This window comes from Pyrus communis, chromosome 1, assembly GCF_041283825.1.
Source record: "Pyrus communis isolate YQ-2024b chromosome 1, ASM4128382v1, whole genome shotgun sequence".
NCBI lineage: Eukaryota > Viridiplantae > Streptophyta > Magnoliopsida > Rosales > Rosaceae > Pyrus > Pyrus communis.
Window position 1 is genome coordinate 8,210,511 of NC_142565.1, and position 17,028 is coordinate 8,227,538.

Below are 17,028 nucleotides of genomic sequence, written 5' to 3' on the forward strand. Positions count from 1 at the left end.
AATGGAAAAACCATCATGGCCATAGTATTATTGGCCGACTTTAGGGCCAATAGTCAGTCAATGGAAAAGCCATCATGGCCATGTATTATTGGCAATCAGTCAATGGAAGAACCACATGGCCAAAGTGTCATTGGCCAACTTTAGGGTCAGTAGTCAATCAATGGAAAAACCAGCATTCTTTAAATTGTCTTGCATGTCTTTAGTCAGATAAATATAAGTATTCACAATTTACAGAATTTACAAAACAAGTCAAGCTTTCCAGAAACTATTGGACTTCGTCCTCAAAATGTTTTTCCAGAAGGCAAAAATTTTAATTTCTATGTTGTTTTTAAGGGAGGAAACCCTGGAATTTTCAGTTCATAGGTAGAAGTTATTTAGAAATAAAAGATTTTCCTCAAGCATATCATAAAGGGTTCTTCACCAGAGAAGAAGCAAGCAGAACTCATTCTTCACATTTCACATTCCCGTCTTTGAAGGGCGTTTATTGTTTGACCTGAGTAAGACAGATTGAAATACGTATACAAAAATTGGTTATGGACTCAACATCTTTGATTGGATTGAGTTGCTTCAACGAACCAGCGATGCCATCACATCTTGTTGTACTCCGGAAAAGTAGGCGAAGTCAACCGACTTCGCTGAGATTGACCATTCTTGTTCGAGATTCTTACAATCTAGGAATTGGCATGCACGTAATCACACTTCAAAGAGAAAACATTATGTGGTCTTAGATATTTTCTTGGATTCTCCTGATTTAATGGAATCATTATTCTATAGGTCTATACCCCGACTAGGTATAAATACACTCATCTAAGGTTTATCTTTGCTAACACGCACTATTTTCATTCTCTTACCCACTACTTGAGTCTAAAACTCGTTTTGGAGAGTCTTTGGCCGGTACCTCATGTTGACTGCGATTATTTATTTCTTTGCAACTAGCCAAACTTGCTCAGCCCTTCCGTCCATAGCTGTGCGCAATTTTGTCTCCAACGATTAAGATGAGAATATCCAAAGCATATCTTGTGCTATCATGTATTTTAATTTGTTTAAGTGTGCTTAGTTCGAGATACTTCGCTTTAGCTTCCCAATTGAAAGTATAACTCTTCTCGTGCTTCTAGGGTTCCCTTCCAATTACAGTACGTATGCTACGTAGCACCTGATTTGGATCCTTTGAAAATAAGAAATGGGATAATAAGTTTGCCTGGCCTGGAGGAATTTAGCCTACCGAATCCTTGCATGCAATGAACGTAATAGCTCGAGAAAATGGCAATCATGCAGACAAAGTTCTTTTAAGAAAATAAAGAGTAAGAAGCCTCCGGAATGGAGACCAGTTGGCTACGGCAGTATGTCTGCCCTTTTACGCCCAATTTCAAATCACCCATCTGTATGTTAGGTTGTGAATTGGCTTACTATCAAGGTGGGTAGGAAGCCTCTGGAATGGAGACCAGTTGGGCGGACCGGTCGGAGAAGACAGCAACAAGTAGATCAACTCCAGAGGAACAAGCAGCGCACGCGCACAAAAATAAAATTGTTGCTTCGGAGGCCAATAAGTTCTGCTCGTTACCTATTTTATAGTTCTGTGTTTTTAAGGACTTCGGGAATTTTTTTTCCACAATTGGTCAATGGTTATAATTTCTTGTGTTCTTAGCATGCGTTTGATCTTGTGTGTGGCGTTTTGGTTGTTTGGTTGTATGCGCGAGTTATGAATGTCCTTAAAAACACAAGATCTTGTGAGAAGCGTTTTTAGTTTGTACAAGTTAGAATTAGAATATCGCATGACCAGAAAAGGAAAAAAGAACTGTGGAATGGTGGACTTCCTACGTGTTGCATGGGCTCAAATGTGGATAGCGATGTTAAGGACACTGATCAATGAGCTAAAAACGTACAGCAGTGAGAACTGAGAAGGCATCGGATATTATTGTTAGTGTTTGTGAATAAGCTCGAAAACTAAGGCTTCTGTCCACCAAGTTCTTCACATATGAGATGCATGAGTTTATCAGATTTTAAACAGAATCGGATAAAACCAAGACAATTCTAAAAAGCTCCATACAAACATCGAGTCATATAAATGGAAAAAGAAAAACAGAAAACACACACAAAACAACGATGACTTCTCATGTGAGGCAGAGTGGCGGAGGTCGAATTGCTTTGGGGAGCGGACAGCGGACAACATTCTTGTTCAGCAATGTCCATTCTCCTTTGAGCAGCGTTGCTTTGTCCTCCTTAAGTCTTCTTAACAACCGAATCCCATATGCATCTGCTCCCTTGGTGATATTGCACAGCAAGAGAGTCCTATCTGCATCACTGCAACCAAGTATTCCTCTAACTTTTTGCCTTGACCGGTCTGCCATTGTGACGTCTGGGTGGTGCAGTTCTTTCGTGCAGTATGTCATTGCCGTATCTGCCACTGTTTACATCACCACCTGCCTGCTTCGAGGTCAAGCTGTAAAGAAGCATCAACATCGTCCATCACATGGTCGTATTGTCACAACTTAACCACCTACTACTAGGTGTTGGGTTTTATCACAAAAGCCCTTGGTGATATTAGGAGTGGAAACTGTCATATATAAATTGTATATTATTTTGTCATAATCCTATGCTCCAACATTTGTTGTTGAAGGTTTGATACCGTAATAGTTGTCAACGGTCATGGTTGTATAAAATTGAGTGTGTAGAAGTTTGCCTGTAAACAAACAAAAAAAAGAAAAAAAACAAAAAAAGAAGTGAAAAAGAAGAAGCAGAATTGAACAAGAAGGATTATTGAAGCAGAATATTTGAAGGAGAAGAAGCATAAGAAGCAAAACTGCAGAAAAGAAGGAAGAAGGAGGATCCGGAGGGTTTGGGTCCGGCGAGGATCCTCTCCCCATATTTCCCGAAATGGGCTCCCAAATTTGGGTTTGTACGTTCAATATATTTGGGGTTTTAGCTCCAATTGGGCTCGGGTCGGGGTGTTTTTCATTACTTGATGCTAAATTTTGGGTTTTAGCAACTTTGGTTGGAGTTGGTCTCCCAAGAGAAATGGTTGGATCTATTAACAATGCCTCACAGTTATATCCAAACACTTTTCTTGTTAATTATTTTTGTAGAGAAGCCATGATGAAAATTTCCATTTTTTGGAAAATCATGGTCAACAAAAAGGGCGAGTGAAGGCATTAAAGCTGATATTGTGAAATTCGATATATTTATTGTAAAAATAATTTTGTTATTGGTGATTTAGCTTGTTTGAATTTGTCGAGCAATTTGGGTCTAATCTTCTGTGAGCAAACTTGTCTTTAGTTGTTGATATAATTGAAGTATCGTGATCATGTTATATTCTTATGTAATCATTGTTTTTTTCTTTTCTATTTTTTTATTTATGCCCCGTTGTCGACCAACAAAAAATGTGAGCGAAGGCTATACTCGTCCTTCTGTAGATTCATAAACAATTCTTTTAATAAATTTTCCATATTTTCGAAAGGGAAAATCCAAATTTGTAGCAACAATACTTGTTTCGACAATTGGCCAAGCATAAAGTTAATTTGACTTTAATACCCACGCGCCAAAGCCATAAAAAACATAGACACAGAGGACAGAACTGTAAAATCGCAAAAAGTCCCATTTCCCCACCTGCCACCTACACTTGAAAGAGCTGAAGAGCTTTTGAGGCCCAATTCACCAGTCATCAGTGGCACCTCTCTCTCTCTCTCGCTGCCTGCGATTGAGGCACTTCTTCTCTGAAACCTTCGCATTGTGATGGCGTCGAAGGGTAAGGGGATCGCCGCCGGAGGCGGATTCTCCGGCGGGAAGCGTAAGCACGATGACAAGTCCGGTGGTGGCCGAAAGAGGAGCAACCCCGGCGTCCTTAGATTCTTCGAAGACGTCGCTGACGAAGCCGACGACGGCGACGAGAGTGACTTCGATGACGGTATATTCTGTCTCTGATGTCTTTTATGGTCGCGCATTTTCCATCTGGATTCGGATTTCTAGGGTTTTTGAAATGGGTATTTTTTTTTTTTTTTGGAGCTTGCTTTGTGCGTATTGACAGATTAAACCTTTATTAATTTCCTGCATTTCCTTTGTATATTTGAATTTCTGGCTTTTGTGGTTGCTTGTGGAGCTTCAATTTTTTATTTTAAGTGTGTAGTTAGATTGCTTAATTTCTTAAACTTGTTTGCTGACCATAAAGTAAATAATGGCTTTGAGAGACTTTCTTCGAATCATTGGGTCGATACCGATTTCGCCTAATGAAACTTCTGTGCATTTGGACATTGTTGTGCAGATGTCGTTAAGTATGCACTATTTTAGTTGCGTGCTGTGTTATATGGAATACACACACACACACACACACACACACACATATATGTGCCTATAATAGTCATCTGTTTGTCCTCGTTGTGAAGTTAAGTTGAAATTTTGGCTTAAATTTACAGGGTTACAGTCATGTAATATATGTCTTTGGTGTATACAAGTAGCATGATAACTGAGTGTGTGCATTTTGCCTATGAAATCTGTGTTTACACTCAGTCATGTAATAATTCTTTTGAAATTATTGATTACAGATTTTATGGAAGAAGAATTTGAAACAGAACCTGTAGCCCAGAATGACCCAGGGAAAGCACATAACCTTCCATTCGTTCCTAAAGAGGAGGATCTGGATGGTGAAGAATTTGAAAAAATGATGGAAGAACGATACAGGAGTGGCTCCAGCTATGTAACCTATGCTGAAGATAATTATGAGAACAAAAGGTCTGTTGATGGAAATGTTCTGCCTACTGTTAAGGATCCAATCATCTGGAAAGTGAAATGCATGGTATGACATTGAATTTTTTTTGTTGTAGAAAAATTCTGAGATGTCCGAAAAACCATCTTCCCTTTTTTTTTTTTTTTTTCTTCTTCTAAAAAGAACGACCATCTTTCCTCAGTCAAATGTTTTGGGATGTAGGTTGGCCGGGAGAGGCATTCAGCTTTCTGTATGATGCAGAAGTTTGTTGACTTCCGATCGCTAGGTACCAAACTACAGATTGTTTCTGCATTTGCTGTTGAGCACATCAAGGGTTTTGTTTTCATCGAAGCTGACAAGCAATCTGATATTAATGAGGTGATCTTTCCTTTGGATGTTATGGAAAGTTGATCTTTTTATTAGTGAGTGCAGGAAAAGTTTCTTGTTTGGCCAATACTATTCTTAATCTTAATATACTAGTATCTGAACTTTCATTGATATTCTTAGGCATGTAAAGGAATTTGTAGTATATACCCGTCCCGAGTAATGCCAGTTCCAAATAACGAAGTTTCTCATTTGCTGTCTCCTCGGACTAAATCCAATGGAATTACTGCGGGCATGTGGGCCCGTGTGAAGAATGGGAACTACAAGGGTGATTTGGCACAGGTATAATTTGTCCCAGCTTGGGCTGGTTGGGTTGCTTTAATGGTTGACACTCATTTCCGCTATCTGGATTTTTTTTTCTGAAGGTTGTATTTGTGAACGATTTACGAAAAAGAGCGACTGTAAAGCTGATCCCCAGAATTGATCTTCAAGCAATGGCTGCAAAATTTGTAATAAATATCTTTCCTCTTTTTCACATGCTTTCCTCTTTCTGTTTGTTGGTAACGGTTTTTTTGTTTTAAATATCTTTCCTCTAATGCTTGTTTAATTTGGATTTGGATATGTGACATCTTTGTGTGTTTGCAACTTTAGAATCCAGATCATTAAGAATCTGAATATGATTTAAGATTCTGTATGTATTGATTCCTTTCACTCTATAGGGTGGAGGAGGTACTAGAAAGAAAAGGCCTGCTGCTGCCCCAAGATTGATCAGCTCAAACGAACTCGAGTATGAAACAGATCATTGACTAGTAGTTCGTTATTTCATGCTAGCTTCTGATAGAATGTTTATTTATTTATTTATCTTGCATGTAGGGAGTTCCGCCCTCTCATCCAGTACAGGACCGATCGTGAAAGTGGCATGAAGTTTGAATTTCTTGATGGTCTGATGTTCAAGGATGGATATGTATACAAAAAAGTATCAATAGATTCATTAAGCTTCTGGGGTGTTATGCCATCAGAAGAAGAGCTACTGAAATTCACTCCTTCTGAGAACACCAAAAATGAGGACGAGGACTGGCTTACAGAGCTTTATGGTACAACAGAAAAGAAAAGGCGGACCATCAAAATTGAAGAAGGCGGTGGTAAAGGAGATGGTTCATCAGGTTCTGTGGGGAAAGGAGAGGGTTCATCAGGGTCTATGGGGAAAGGAGAGGGCACATCAGGGTCTATGGGGAAAGGAGAGGGCACATCAGGGTCTATGGGGAAAGGAGAGGGTTCATCACAGACTATGGGGAAAGGAGAGGGTTCATCTGGGTCTAAGGGGAAAGGAGAGGGTTCATCAGGTTCTATGGGAAAGGGTGAGGACTCATCAGCGTCTATGGGGAAAGGAAAGGGTTCTTCAGTGTCCAGTGGGAATGGCTTTGAACTGTATGATCTTGTTTGTTTTGGGTGAGTCCTGTACGAACTTATGTGGCCTTGGTGATCCTCCATGAACTGCTTATGTACATTGAAATGATTTTTACTGGTCTTATTTTCTATTGCAGCCGGAAAGATTTTGGTCTTGTAATAGGCATGGAGAAAGATGATAGCTACAAGGTACAAAATCTAGTTTGTTTTCCCAGATGATTTAAAACACTACCAACACTCTGTGATGTGTGTCCTAGATTCTGAAAGAGGGGGTGGAAGGACCTATTGTGCTGATGGTTCAGAAGCGTGAGTTAAAGAATGTTCTTTCTGATATGAAATTTACGGCATTAGATCGGCACATGAAGGCCATATGCGTTAGTGATACTGTCAAAGTGTTGGAAGGACCTTTGGAGGTTTGGCACTAACTTGAGATCATTTATCTTAGAACGTAAAAATTAGTTTACTGAGGTACATATGGCTCCATAGTCTGGAATATTTACACTAGTTTGTCCCAATTTTGCAGGGTAGGCAGGGTATTGTTAAGCAAATCTATAGAGGCACCATATTCTTGTATGATGAGAACGAGACAGAAAATGGTGGTTATTTTTGCTCAAAATCCCAAATGTGTGAGAAAGTTAAGCTTTACATTGATTCTTGCAAAGAAAAGGTAGGAAGCTTTTTTCTTTTGTTCTTTGAGTGTATGGTATATTACATTTTAGCATGAAGGCGTTGGTAATGATATTTCTTCCTCATTCAGGATGGGGATTCAGGTGCTCTGGGTTTTGGAGATTTCATGTCATCTCCTAAATCCCCGCTTTCGCCAAAAAAGCCATGGCAAGAAAGGGATAGTAACTGTAAGTATGAGTGCTAGTGCTGTGATTTAAGTTTTCAATTGTTAATATCAAGTTTTCTGCCTCCTGCTGATTAATTATTTAATGCAGTCAGTCAGGGTGATAAAGATGGAATGTTCTCAATTGGTCAAACTGTAAGAATCCGTGTGGGTCCATTGAAGGGATACCTCTGTCGCATCTTGGCTATACGCCGCGCTGATATTACTGTTAAGCTTGATTCTCAGCAAAAGGTTCTTACAGGTTGGTCAATATCATTTTGATTACTGCAGTGAGTTTGGTTGCTTAATCATTGAATGCAATTCTACGGCTGTCATAAGTTTGTTGTTTCATTGTTATGCAGTTACAAAAGAGCATATTTCTGAAGTTCGTGGAAAGAGCTCTAATGTGCTGATTGGGTAATTATATTTAGTCAATTAATCATTTATGCCAAGCTTTTCATACTTAATTGTATTTTCTAAGTGTGCTAATGTCTCTTTCTCTGTAAAGTGAGGACCCGGAGTCCAGTTTAAAACCATTTGATTTGCTCGGAACTGAAGGAGGCTCAAATGGTATGCATCTTCTGGAAGCAATTTCTACCTTCATTCCATACTTAAATCTAGTCAACTCAACATAACATGCCACATAGCTGGAAAGGGGATCACTTTTGTATGCAACTATGCATATATGTTGTTTTTGACCTTTAAAAATCTGACCTGTGGTGCTTGTTATATTTGAAGACTGGACAAATGGAGCTGGGGCATCTGCTGGGGGTGATGGGTGGAATGCTGGAGGGGCATCAGCCGGGGGTGGTGGGTGGAATGCTGGAGGAGCATCTGGTGAAAGGTAATCCGACAGAAATTCATTTTATGTTGTACAAGACGTAGTTTTCTATTTGTTTATTTGATGCTTTTTTTACCAAATTCCTTTGTGTATAATCTGATGCTTATGACCACTTTCTTGCAGTAACTCTTGGGCTAGTGCAAATCTTGTTAAAAAAGGTATGTTCGGTTCTGAAGTTTAATGATATCAACGTCTTTGATGATCAATGCTTTTTTTGGCAAAGCTGCTTCATTTATTTTCTTTTCATAACTTGTAGATGATGATACTTCTTGGGGGAGCAAAGCGGCTCCAAGTACAGCTTCATCCTGGGGTGCAGCGGCAGCACCAACAGCGGATAACAATGATCAAGGTGCTGGCTGGGGAAAAAGTGACGCTTGGGGAAAATCAAGTTCTAAAACTGAGGGTGATAGTAGTGCACCAGATAACAGTGATCAAGGTGCTAGCTGGGGAAAAAGCAACACTTGGGGAAAATCAAGTGCTAAAGCTGGGGGTGACAGTAGTGCACCAGATAACAATGATCAAGGTGCTGGCTGGGGAAAAAGCGATACTTGGGGAAAATCAAGTGCTAAAACTGGGGGTGGCAGCAGTGCACCAGCAGATAACAATGATCAAGGCGTTGGTTGGGGAAAAAGCGACTCTTGGGGGAAATCAAGTGCTAAAACTGGGGGTGACAGCGGTGCCCCAGATAGCAATGACCAAGGTGCTGGCTGGGGAAAAAGTGACTCTTGGGGGCAGAAGGCTGAACCTGCTGGGACGGGTCAACTGGATTCATGGGGCAAAGGTAAAAATGTTGTTGATGCGGGTGCATGGGGAAAGAAGTCTGATGCACCATCTGGTGATATTTCAAGCCCTGGGTGGGCTCAACAGAAATCTTGGGACAAAGGAAATGCAGTCGGTAGTGATGGGCCTGCTTGGGGTAAGCCTCAGAATAAAGCCACAGGGAACTGGAGCAGTAAAGATGAACCAACTGTTGGCGATGCAGGGTGGAAAAGCTCAACGCCTGCTGAAAATGTTCAGACTGGAAGCTGGGGTAAGGCAGGTGGTGGTTCAACCGAGAGTAAACAAGATGGCAGTTCTTCTTGGGGTAAGCCAGCTGGAGATTCTTCATGGGGTAAACAAACTGGAGGGTCTTCATGGGGTAAACAAGCTGATGCAACCGCTGCTGGAGTGGGGAACAATGGAGGCAAGTGGGGCAAAGGATCTAGTGCCAATGAACAACAAAGTGGTGGAGGGGGAGATCAATCATCAGGCTGGGGTCAAACTAAAGCTTGGCAAGGTGGGTCAAGTGGCGGAGGGGGAGATCAGGTTTCTAAATGGGGCCAGAAGGGCAATTGGAACTCAGGATCTAGTGAGACTGGTGGCAGTCAAGAATCTGGTTGGGGTAAGAAAAGCGATGGGAACATCGGATCTGCTTCCTCAGGTGGGAACCAGGATTCCACTTGGGGCAAGATAATCAACTCGAACTCAGGATCTGACGACACTGGAGGAAATCTTGATTCTAGTCGGGGGAAGAAGAGTACTTGGAATTCTCAATCTAGTGAGACTGGTGGCAATCAAGAGTCCAGTTGGGGGAAGAAAAGTGATTGGAAATCTGGATCTGATGACACCGGTGGGAACCAGGATTCAACTTGGGGCAAAAAAAGTAGTTGGAACTCAGGATCTGGTGATGCAGATCAGAAATCTGGTTGGGGCAGTAAAAGCAGTTGGAATTCAACAGATGGTGGGAATGGAGACCAGCCTGAGGATTCAAGTGGTGGGAATTGGAGAGGTGGACGTGGTTTTGGAGGTAGAGGCGGTGATAGAGATGGTGACAGAGGAGGTTTTGGAGATGGTGGGCGTAGAGGGGGTTTTGGGGGTAGAGGTGGAGGCGGGAGCAGTGGTGCTTGCTTCAAATGTGGTGAATCTGGGCACATGTCGAGGGAGTGCCCCCAGGGTGGTGGAGGTGGTAAAGGTGGTGCTTGCTTCAGGTGTGGTGAGTCCGGGCACATGTCGCGGGAGTGCCCTCAGGGCGGTGGAGGCGGTAAAGGTGGTGCTTGCTTCAAGTGTGGCGAGTCTGGACACATGTCGAGGGAGTGCCCACAGGGTGGTGGAGGTGGTAAAGGTGGTGCTTGCTTCAAGTGTGGTGAGTCCGGGCACATGTCAAGGGAGTGCCCCAAGGGCGGCGGCGGCGGCAGTAAAGGTGGTGCTTGCTTCAAGTGTGGTGAGTCCGGGCACATGTCAAGGGAGTGCCCCCAGGGCGGTGGAGGCGGTGGAGGCGGTGCTTGCTACAAGTGTGGTGAGTCTGGGCACATGGCGAGGGACTGCTCCCAGGGCGGTGGAAGCTATGGTGGTGGCAGCCGTAGCGGTGGAGGCGGTGGTGGTGGTGCTTGCTTCAAGTGTGGCGAGTCTGGGCATATGGCAAGGGAGTGCCCCCAAGGCGGTGGAGGCAGTAGCAGTGGTGCTTGCTACAAGTGTGGTGAGTCAGGGCACATGGCGAGGGACTGCTCCCAGGGCGGTGGAGGCTATGGTGGTGGTGGCCGTGGCAGTGGCGGAGGTGGTGGCCGTGGCAGTGGTGGAGGCGGTGGCTGCTACAAGTGCGGACAGTCTGGCCATTTTGCAAGGGAGTGCCCGAACAGTGGTTAAACCAGCAACTTCACCCTTACTGTCCTCTCCTACTGCTGGTCTGTTAGTTTTTGCTTAATTTAGTCTGGTCTTTCTATGAATCAAACAGTACTCTTTTAAGGAATCTTGGATGTTGGTTTTGTGGGTCATCTCTGTTGCTTCCAATCTGTCGAAACATGAATCGATGACGATGTCTTTTGATGATTTAATTTCACTTTTTTTTTTCTTCTTATTTTTAAGTTATTAGTGAGGATTTAGTATTTTGGCAGAAAAATGTGAATCTCTGCTCCTCATTGAAAAGTTTCTGTATCTGTTTGACAAGTTTTGTCTCCCACCCTCTTATTCTTCACAAATGTGCTTTCAAAAGTTTTGCGGGAAATGATTTTCGCACTCCAACTATCACCCCTCACACTTCGAGGATGTTTTCGGGTGCTACTGACGTGTCAAAGTCGTCACCCTATTCTTAATTTTGATACAAGTAATTCTCCTCTCCTGATCTCTTAATTTTGATATAAATAATTGTCCTTTCTTGATCTCAAGCGTGTATATTACGGTGTCAGTGTCTCTCATGTGTTCTGTCTTCACATGAATACATTGAGTGATAAGACGGAATCTCTCCATTCTCATTACGTGCATATACATATGGTAACATGTCCTAATCTATCAGTTAAGGCTTTCACTTTTAATGAGTTCGTTTTAAAATGTTTGAGAGATTTTACTTCTAAAGAAACACTTGCAAAAATCGAATCCTGGATACGATCATACGATCATGTTACTCCAATACATAAAACAGGTTTCATGCTCATGCCATTCCTAAATTCAAGACAATTTAACAAGAGCATGCAAGTTCAAATGAATTCATTTTACGCCTATAAGTTTTTCTAGCATACACCAGAGTACAGTGAACATCGAGATTCTTAATAGCTACGTCATTAACAATTAAATCTTTAACCGCACATTCAACGGTCCATTATTCTACTGCATGCTGCAGACCGGAGCATGGTAAAAAATTTGTACGCGTCGACCATACTTGCATGCTCAAGTGGGGGAGAGAGAATAAAAAAAACATTCCATTTATGGTCGAGCTCGAGCTCTACTCCCCCAGTTCCAGCAAGAGTGACCATAAACTACTTCCTCAATCGCACAAACTCCACTCAAAACTTTCCCGCACTTTCTCTGTAAATTTTCCCACCTCCCAAACACCCAAATGATTTCCAATCCCTCTTCCCCCAAATCCCTCCTCATCCCCTCCCAAAAACCCTAACTTTCCTCTCCATTCCAGTCTCCTAGGTCGTCCTTATCCCTTCCCAAAAATCCCAATAAAATAAAAAATGCTCACCAAAATCATAAAACGCGGCCACCGCAAATCCCCAAAGCCCGATTCCACCGATCCCGAGTTCGACCCCGAGTCACGACTCGTCACTCTCTCCCCTCTCATGGAAACCCTCCCTCTCCTCCTCGACGCCGCCGTCTCGGACCGCCCGGCCCTCCTCCTCAAAAAGCTCCAGCTCTGCTCTTTCTACTGCGACTTCTCCAGTTCCCTCAAATCTGCTGGGGAGAAGGAGCTGAAGCGCCAAACCCTAATGGAGCTTGTCGACTTCATCGACTCCCGTTCGCTCAAGCTCACCGGTCCAATGCAAGAGGAGCTCATCCGCATGGTGTCAATCAACATCTTCCGGTGCCTGCCGCCGTCATCGGACCTAATCGAACCGGACGAGGAACCTTATCAGGAACCCTCCTGGCCCCACCTCCAAATTGTCTATGAACTTTTGTTAAGGTACATTGCCTCCCCTGAAACCGATGCTAAAGTTGCCAAGCGTTACATTGATTATATATTTGTGCTGAGGTTAATGGAGTTGTTCGATTCGGAGGATCCCCGGGAACGCGAGTATTTGAAAACCCTTTTGCATAGAATTTATGGGAAGTTCATGGTTCATAGACCCTTTATTAGGAAGGCCATGAACAATGTGTTTTATAGGTTTATATTCGAGACACAGAGGCATTGTGGGATTGGTGAGTTTTTGGAGATTCTAGGGAGTATAATAAATGGATTTGCTTTGCCCATGAAAGAGGAGCATAAGTTGTTCCTAGCGAGGGCACTTATTCCGCTGCACAAACCCAAATCCATATTGGCGTATCATTACCAGTTGGCCTATTGTATCATACAGTTTGTAGACAAGGATTCTCAGTTGGCCGAACCAGTGATCAAGGGATTATTGAAGTTCTGGCCGGTCACCAATTGTCAAAAGGAGGTTCTGTTTCTCGCAGAGTTGGAAGATGTTTTGGAGGCTACGCAGGCCATGGAGTTTCAAAGATGTATGCTTCCGCTTTTTGGACAGATTGGACGCTGCCTTCATAGCCCTCATTTCCAGGTGAACGAAAAAGAGACTTTTTTTCTTTTCTTTGGTACAAGTAGCATGGTAGATACCGTTTAATTGATTTTGCTTTCGAAGGCATCTTTATCTTTAGGTGTATTTTGGTTTTGGATTGCTCATCTTATTATTTTCTTAAGTGATTTTTGGAACATTGTTGTTGATATAAACGAATATGTGATAAAAATGTATCATTAGTTTTGTTACATCAGACACTCAGAAATAAGTTAGTAAGTTCTTATAAAAAAAAATAAAAAAAAAAAAAAAAAAAACAAAAAAGGTTAATAAGTTGAAGGGGAATTAACTGTTTATTGTATAATGATTAGCGTTACTTTGAGGGCCTTCTTTCCCTCTTTCCATTGTCAACCGAGACTGCTTAAACAGTTAAACATAATGAAAATGATTCTAAGTGTTATTTAACTTGTTTGTAAAGAATATATAGCTACATGAGTAACCAATACCTTAGATGTGTATGTCATTCCAAGTTGGTCATCTCGAATAGTGTTGAAATTTCTTATGATACACCTCTGCCGCTCTTTTGGAACAGGTTTTGGGTGTCTATACATAGTTGTGTGTAGCTTGCTGCCAGTGTTAGATTGTAACATCCCCTCGTGTCCCCTTCTTGTAGTGGTTGATGATTCACCTCTGCAACATACAAGAACTATTTATAATAAGTTATGCTGTCAGGAAATTTAGTTAGTATAGGAGAGGTTCTTTGAAGAAATCTCACCATGTGGCTAGTCTTTTTAAAAGAAATACAAGTTATCTTTTTCGTTTACATCCATCTGGAAGTCCAGTGTGTAAAAAGGGTAATGAACAGGGCATCACATCGTGGATTATGAATTACGTATTAATAAAACTACCATCCCCACAACTCCTTTTATAGAAAACCCTGTGGAGACTCATAGTGGAGGGAAAAAAACCCATACTAACTCTAACTAGATTTTAGAGTGAAATTGTTTTGTGCTTTTCTCTAATGATTATAGGGGTTTTATGAGAAAAATCATAATATTTTGGCCGGGTGTTTTCTGTTTAGGTTCTAGAATTCTATTGTCATAAGGCCATAAGCAATTAACCCGAAGCTGTTTATCTTTCTTTCTTTTTTTAATTTGGTTTTTTAAGATGTGGGGGCCTTGGGCTTTATTTTAAATGTGGTGCCATGCTTGTAATTTTCCAGTCTTTGTATGAACTTTTTATCATGTTTGGGCCCTTCTAATAATAAAATGGGTTTTTTTTCTAAGGGATTGTAAGGGTACTATTTATAGGTTGTTGAAGGATGATGGGTTTGAATCTAAAGCTTCCATTAAAACTTATAGTGCTTTGTTTAATCAAGAACTGTTGTTCCCAAAGCGGGTCAAGGACGGGCTAGCCAGCAAATACATTTGCTTGGTCCATAGTTTTCATATCAGCCAGGCAGTGTCTATAGTTTCACGTTTTCTCTCCTCCTTAATTGATAAAAGATATTGTGTTTCTGTATTACTACTTATTATGTGTTGGAATCTATTGGTACATGCATCTTACTTGCTACCGCACAACAAATTATCTTCTTGGCAATGGGGAAGAAAGCTTAATTGAAAAGTGTATCTGGTTTGTTGTATGAATGTTCTATTTGAAAAGTGCTTGTAACATAAGGATGTGTGGCAGGTTGCCGAACGGGCTCTTTACTTGTGGAACAGTGAGCACATTGTAACTTTAATTTCTCAGAACCGGAATGTGATATTACCATTAGTCTTTGAAGCGTTGGAGAAGAATACGCAAGGTCACTGGAACCAAGCGATCCATGGATTGACAGGAAACGTCCGAAGGATGTTCCAGGAAATGGATGCAGAATTGTTTGAAGAGTGCCAGCAGCAGTACTTAGAGAAAGAAACCAGAACTAGAGAACAGGAAGAGCAGCGGGAGTTGACTTGGAAGAGAATAGAAGCAGTGGCGGCAAATGCAGGTGAAGATATGGTCTTGGTTAGTTAACTAAACATAGGGCAGAAACATTTCAAATTTTCTACTTAGATGGCGTTTTGCGAATGTGTTGCAATGTCAAAAGTCCCACGAAGCCTACGAATAATTAGTAACGGAGGAAAATATAGATACTGTAAATGCTTGCAAAGATTTTGCCATTGTTTTCCTTTATTCCCAAAAGGGAAAAGTTATGTGCATACTCTGTTAATTATACTTTTTTTACCTTAGGCTGTGTTCATTCTCGTCATCAAATGACTCGGTTATATCTTGTTCGTCGACGAGCTTATAAATGTATTTTGGTTCGAATTTCTTAACGATTATCGCAGTAGCTGTGCAGTAGTAAATTCATCACTTTGGACTTACCTTGCTATGTAATTTTCTTCTGTTTACTTGTTTTACTAGCTCATAATTCACAAAGTTAAGAGTAAGCACTTGCACGAATGTGAAAAAAAGGCACTCAAAGAAGCACTTTTAGGTTTTGTTTTACTAACTCACTTTTCACAAAGGTAGAATAAGCACTTTGTTCGAAAGTGAAAAAAAGCGCTCAAAGCAGCACTTCAGGTTTTGTTTTACTAGCTCACAATTCACGAACGTAGAATAAGCACTATGTACGAATGTGAAAAGAGCACTCAGAGAGGCACTTTTAGATTTTAGCTTAACCGAAGACACGGAGACATGCCATGTTAACTACATTATTATGACTCAATGAAAACGAAGCAGCACTAAAATTCAACGAAAATAGTCGATGCAAAAAAAGCGAAAAAGAGAAGCCGCTGAATTTGACATGCCATCCGAAATTTCCATCTCAGCCAACCATATCCTATCCTCATATATTCTCTCCATAATTTTCTCCTTTTCATTTCTTTCGTACATATCTAATCTAGGTGACGAGAGAAGATTTGGTACTGTCTGACTATGGTAAATTTCACATTGAGTGAAACTATCATGGAGTCGATTGAAACTAAAATACAGAGGGTCCTATACTTTTTATGAGAAATGCCTTGCAAATGATGTAGTCCATCATTCTATAATTTTTGTCATTGGTATCCTACAAACAACGTAGTCGATCATTTTATACTTTTTACGAGAAGTGCCCTATAGACAACATGTTCGATCGTCCCTAACCAAGTTTTCCCCTAGCTAAGCCTAAGCCTACCCAAATCTCAACCAATCAAAACACCCAAAACATGATCTTCCAAAGTCAAAAGCACACTCAAAAACACATCACTCACTTGATAGTGTGTAAAACACAAAAATCATGTCACCTTAAGCACCAAGGAACCTATAAGAATGCGGATAAATACATTATATGTGGGGACCACACAAGCAATCAATCAATTTGAGAAATCTTTTCTTCGCATTTTTTTTCTTTATCTTATTATGATTATAATTTCTTTAAATCCTATAATAATGTTAATAATAATGATAGTGATAATAGAGCACCACCATGTTTGGTGGTAAAGTACAAAATAAAAATAATTGAAAGAGACAAGAATATTGTGTTTGGGCTTGGTCGAGCACCGTTCCCAAATATCATTCTGAAATAGTCATCGTCATTGCCGTGGCCGTTGGATCCTCCACTGCCACTGCCGGTGCTGCCGCCATCGGTGATGGTCCCATCATCGAGGCTCGTTACGCAACTGCTCTCCTCCCTACACCATCACAACAGGGTTGAAACAACCGGATAAGCAAATGAAGAGCAAAAGGACATGAATGATGACATCTGGTGTAGAAAAAGAGTCCATGAAAACAATCCCTAAACAGTAACAATCTGCAACAAGTTTTAAGACGTCGTGATGTCGGCCAAGAACGTGAAGAACAGTTGCCTCACGTGTCGGAAGATGACTACCGTCAGCATTCACCAAACAACAGTCTAAGATCGGCAAAAGGGGTTGGTGTCACATGGGAGAGGAGGGGCCTGTTGTGGGGAGCTTTCTCAAACTGTGGGAATTGCTTTTGCCATTTTAGATAAAGGTAAGGGAAACAATGCAGCAAAAGAACA

General features: G+C 41.3%; 2 protein-coding genes across 2 annotated transcripts; both read left to right on the forward strand.

The window, feature by feature from the left end:
- Positions 1-3,625: 3,625 nt before the first annotated feature.
- Positions 3,626-10,922, forward strand: LOC137720055 (uncharacterized). Its single transcript, XM_068459059.2, has 17 exons — positions 3,626-3,901; positions 4,536-4,786; positions 4,919-5,074; positions 5,204-5,362; positions 5,446-5,529; positions 5,740-5,807; positions 5,894-6,469; positions 6,565-6,616; positions 6,685-6,840; positions 6,951-7,094; positions 7,185-7,281; positions 7,369-7,518; positions 7,619-7,673; positions 7,765-7,826; positions 7,995-8,100; positions 8,221-8,255; positions 8,354-10,922. The coding sequence occupies exons 1-17, from the start codon at positions 3,730-3,732 to the stop codon at positions 10,717-10,719; spliced, it is 4,689 nt and encodes a 1,562-aa protein (XP_068315160.2). The 5' UTR covers positions 3,626-3,729; the 3' UTR covers positions 10,720-10,922.
- An 812-nt stretch (positions 10,923-11,734) lies between these two features.
- On the forward strand, positions 11,735-15,388 carry LOC137720619 (serine/threonine protein phosphatase 2A 57 kDa regulatory subunit B' alpha isoform). The gene is made up of 2 exons (XM_068459707.2): positions 11,735-13,070; positions 14,715-15,388. Exons 1-2 carry the CDS (start codon positions 12,030-12,032, stop codon positions 15,036-15,038), a joined length of 1,365 nt encoding a protein of 454 aa, XP_068315808.2. The 5' UTR covers positions 11,735-12,029; the 3' UTR covers positions 15,039-15,388.
- Positions 15,389-17,028: the final 1,640 nt, after the last annotated feature.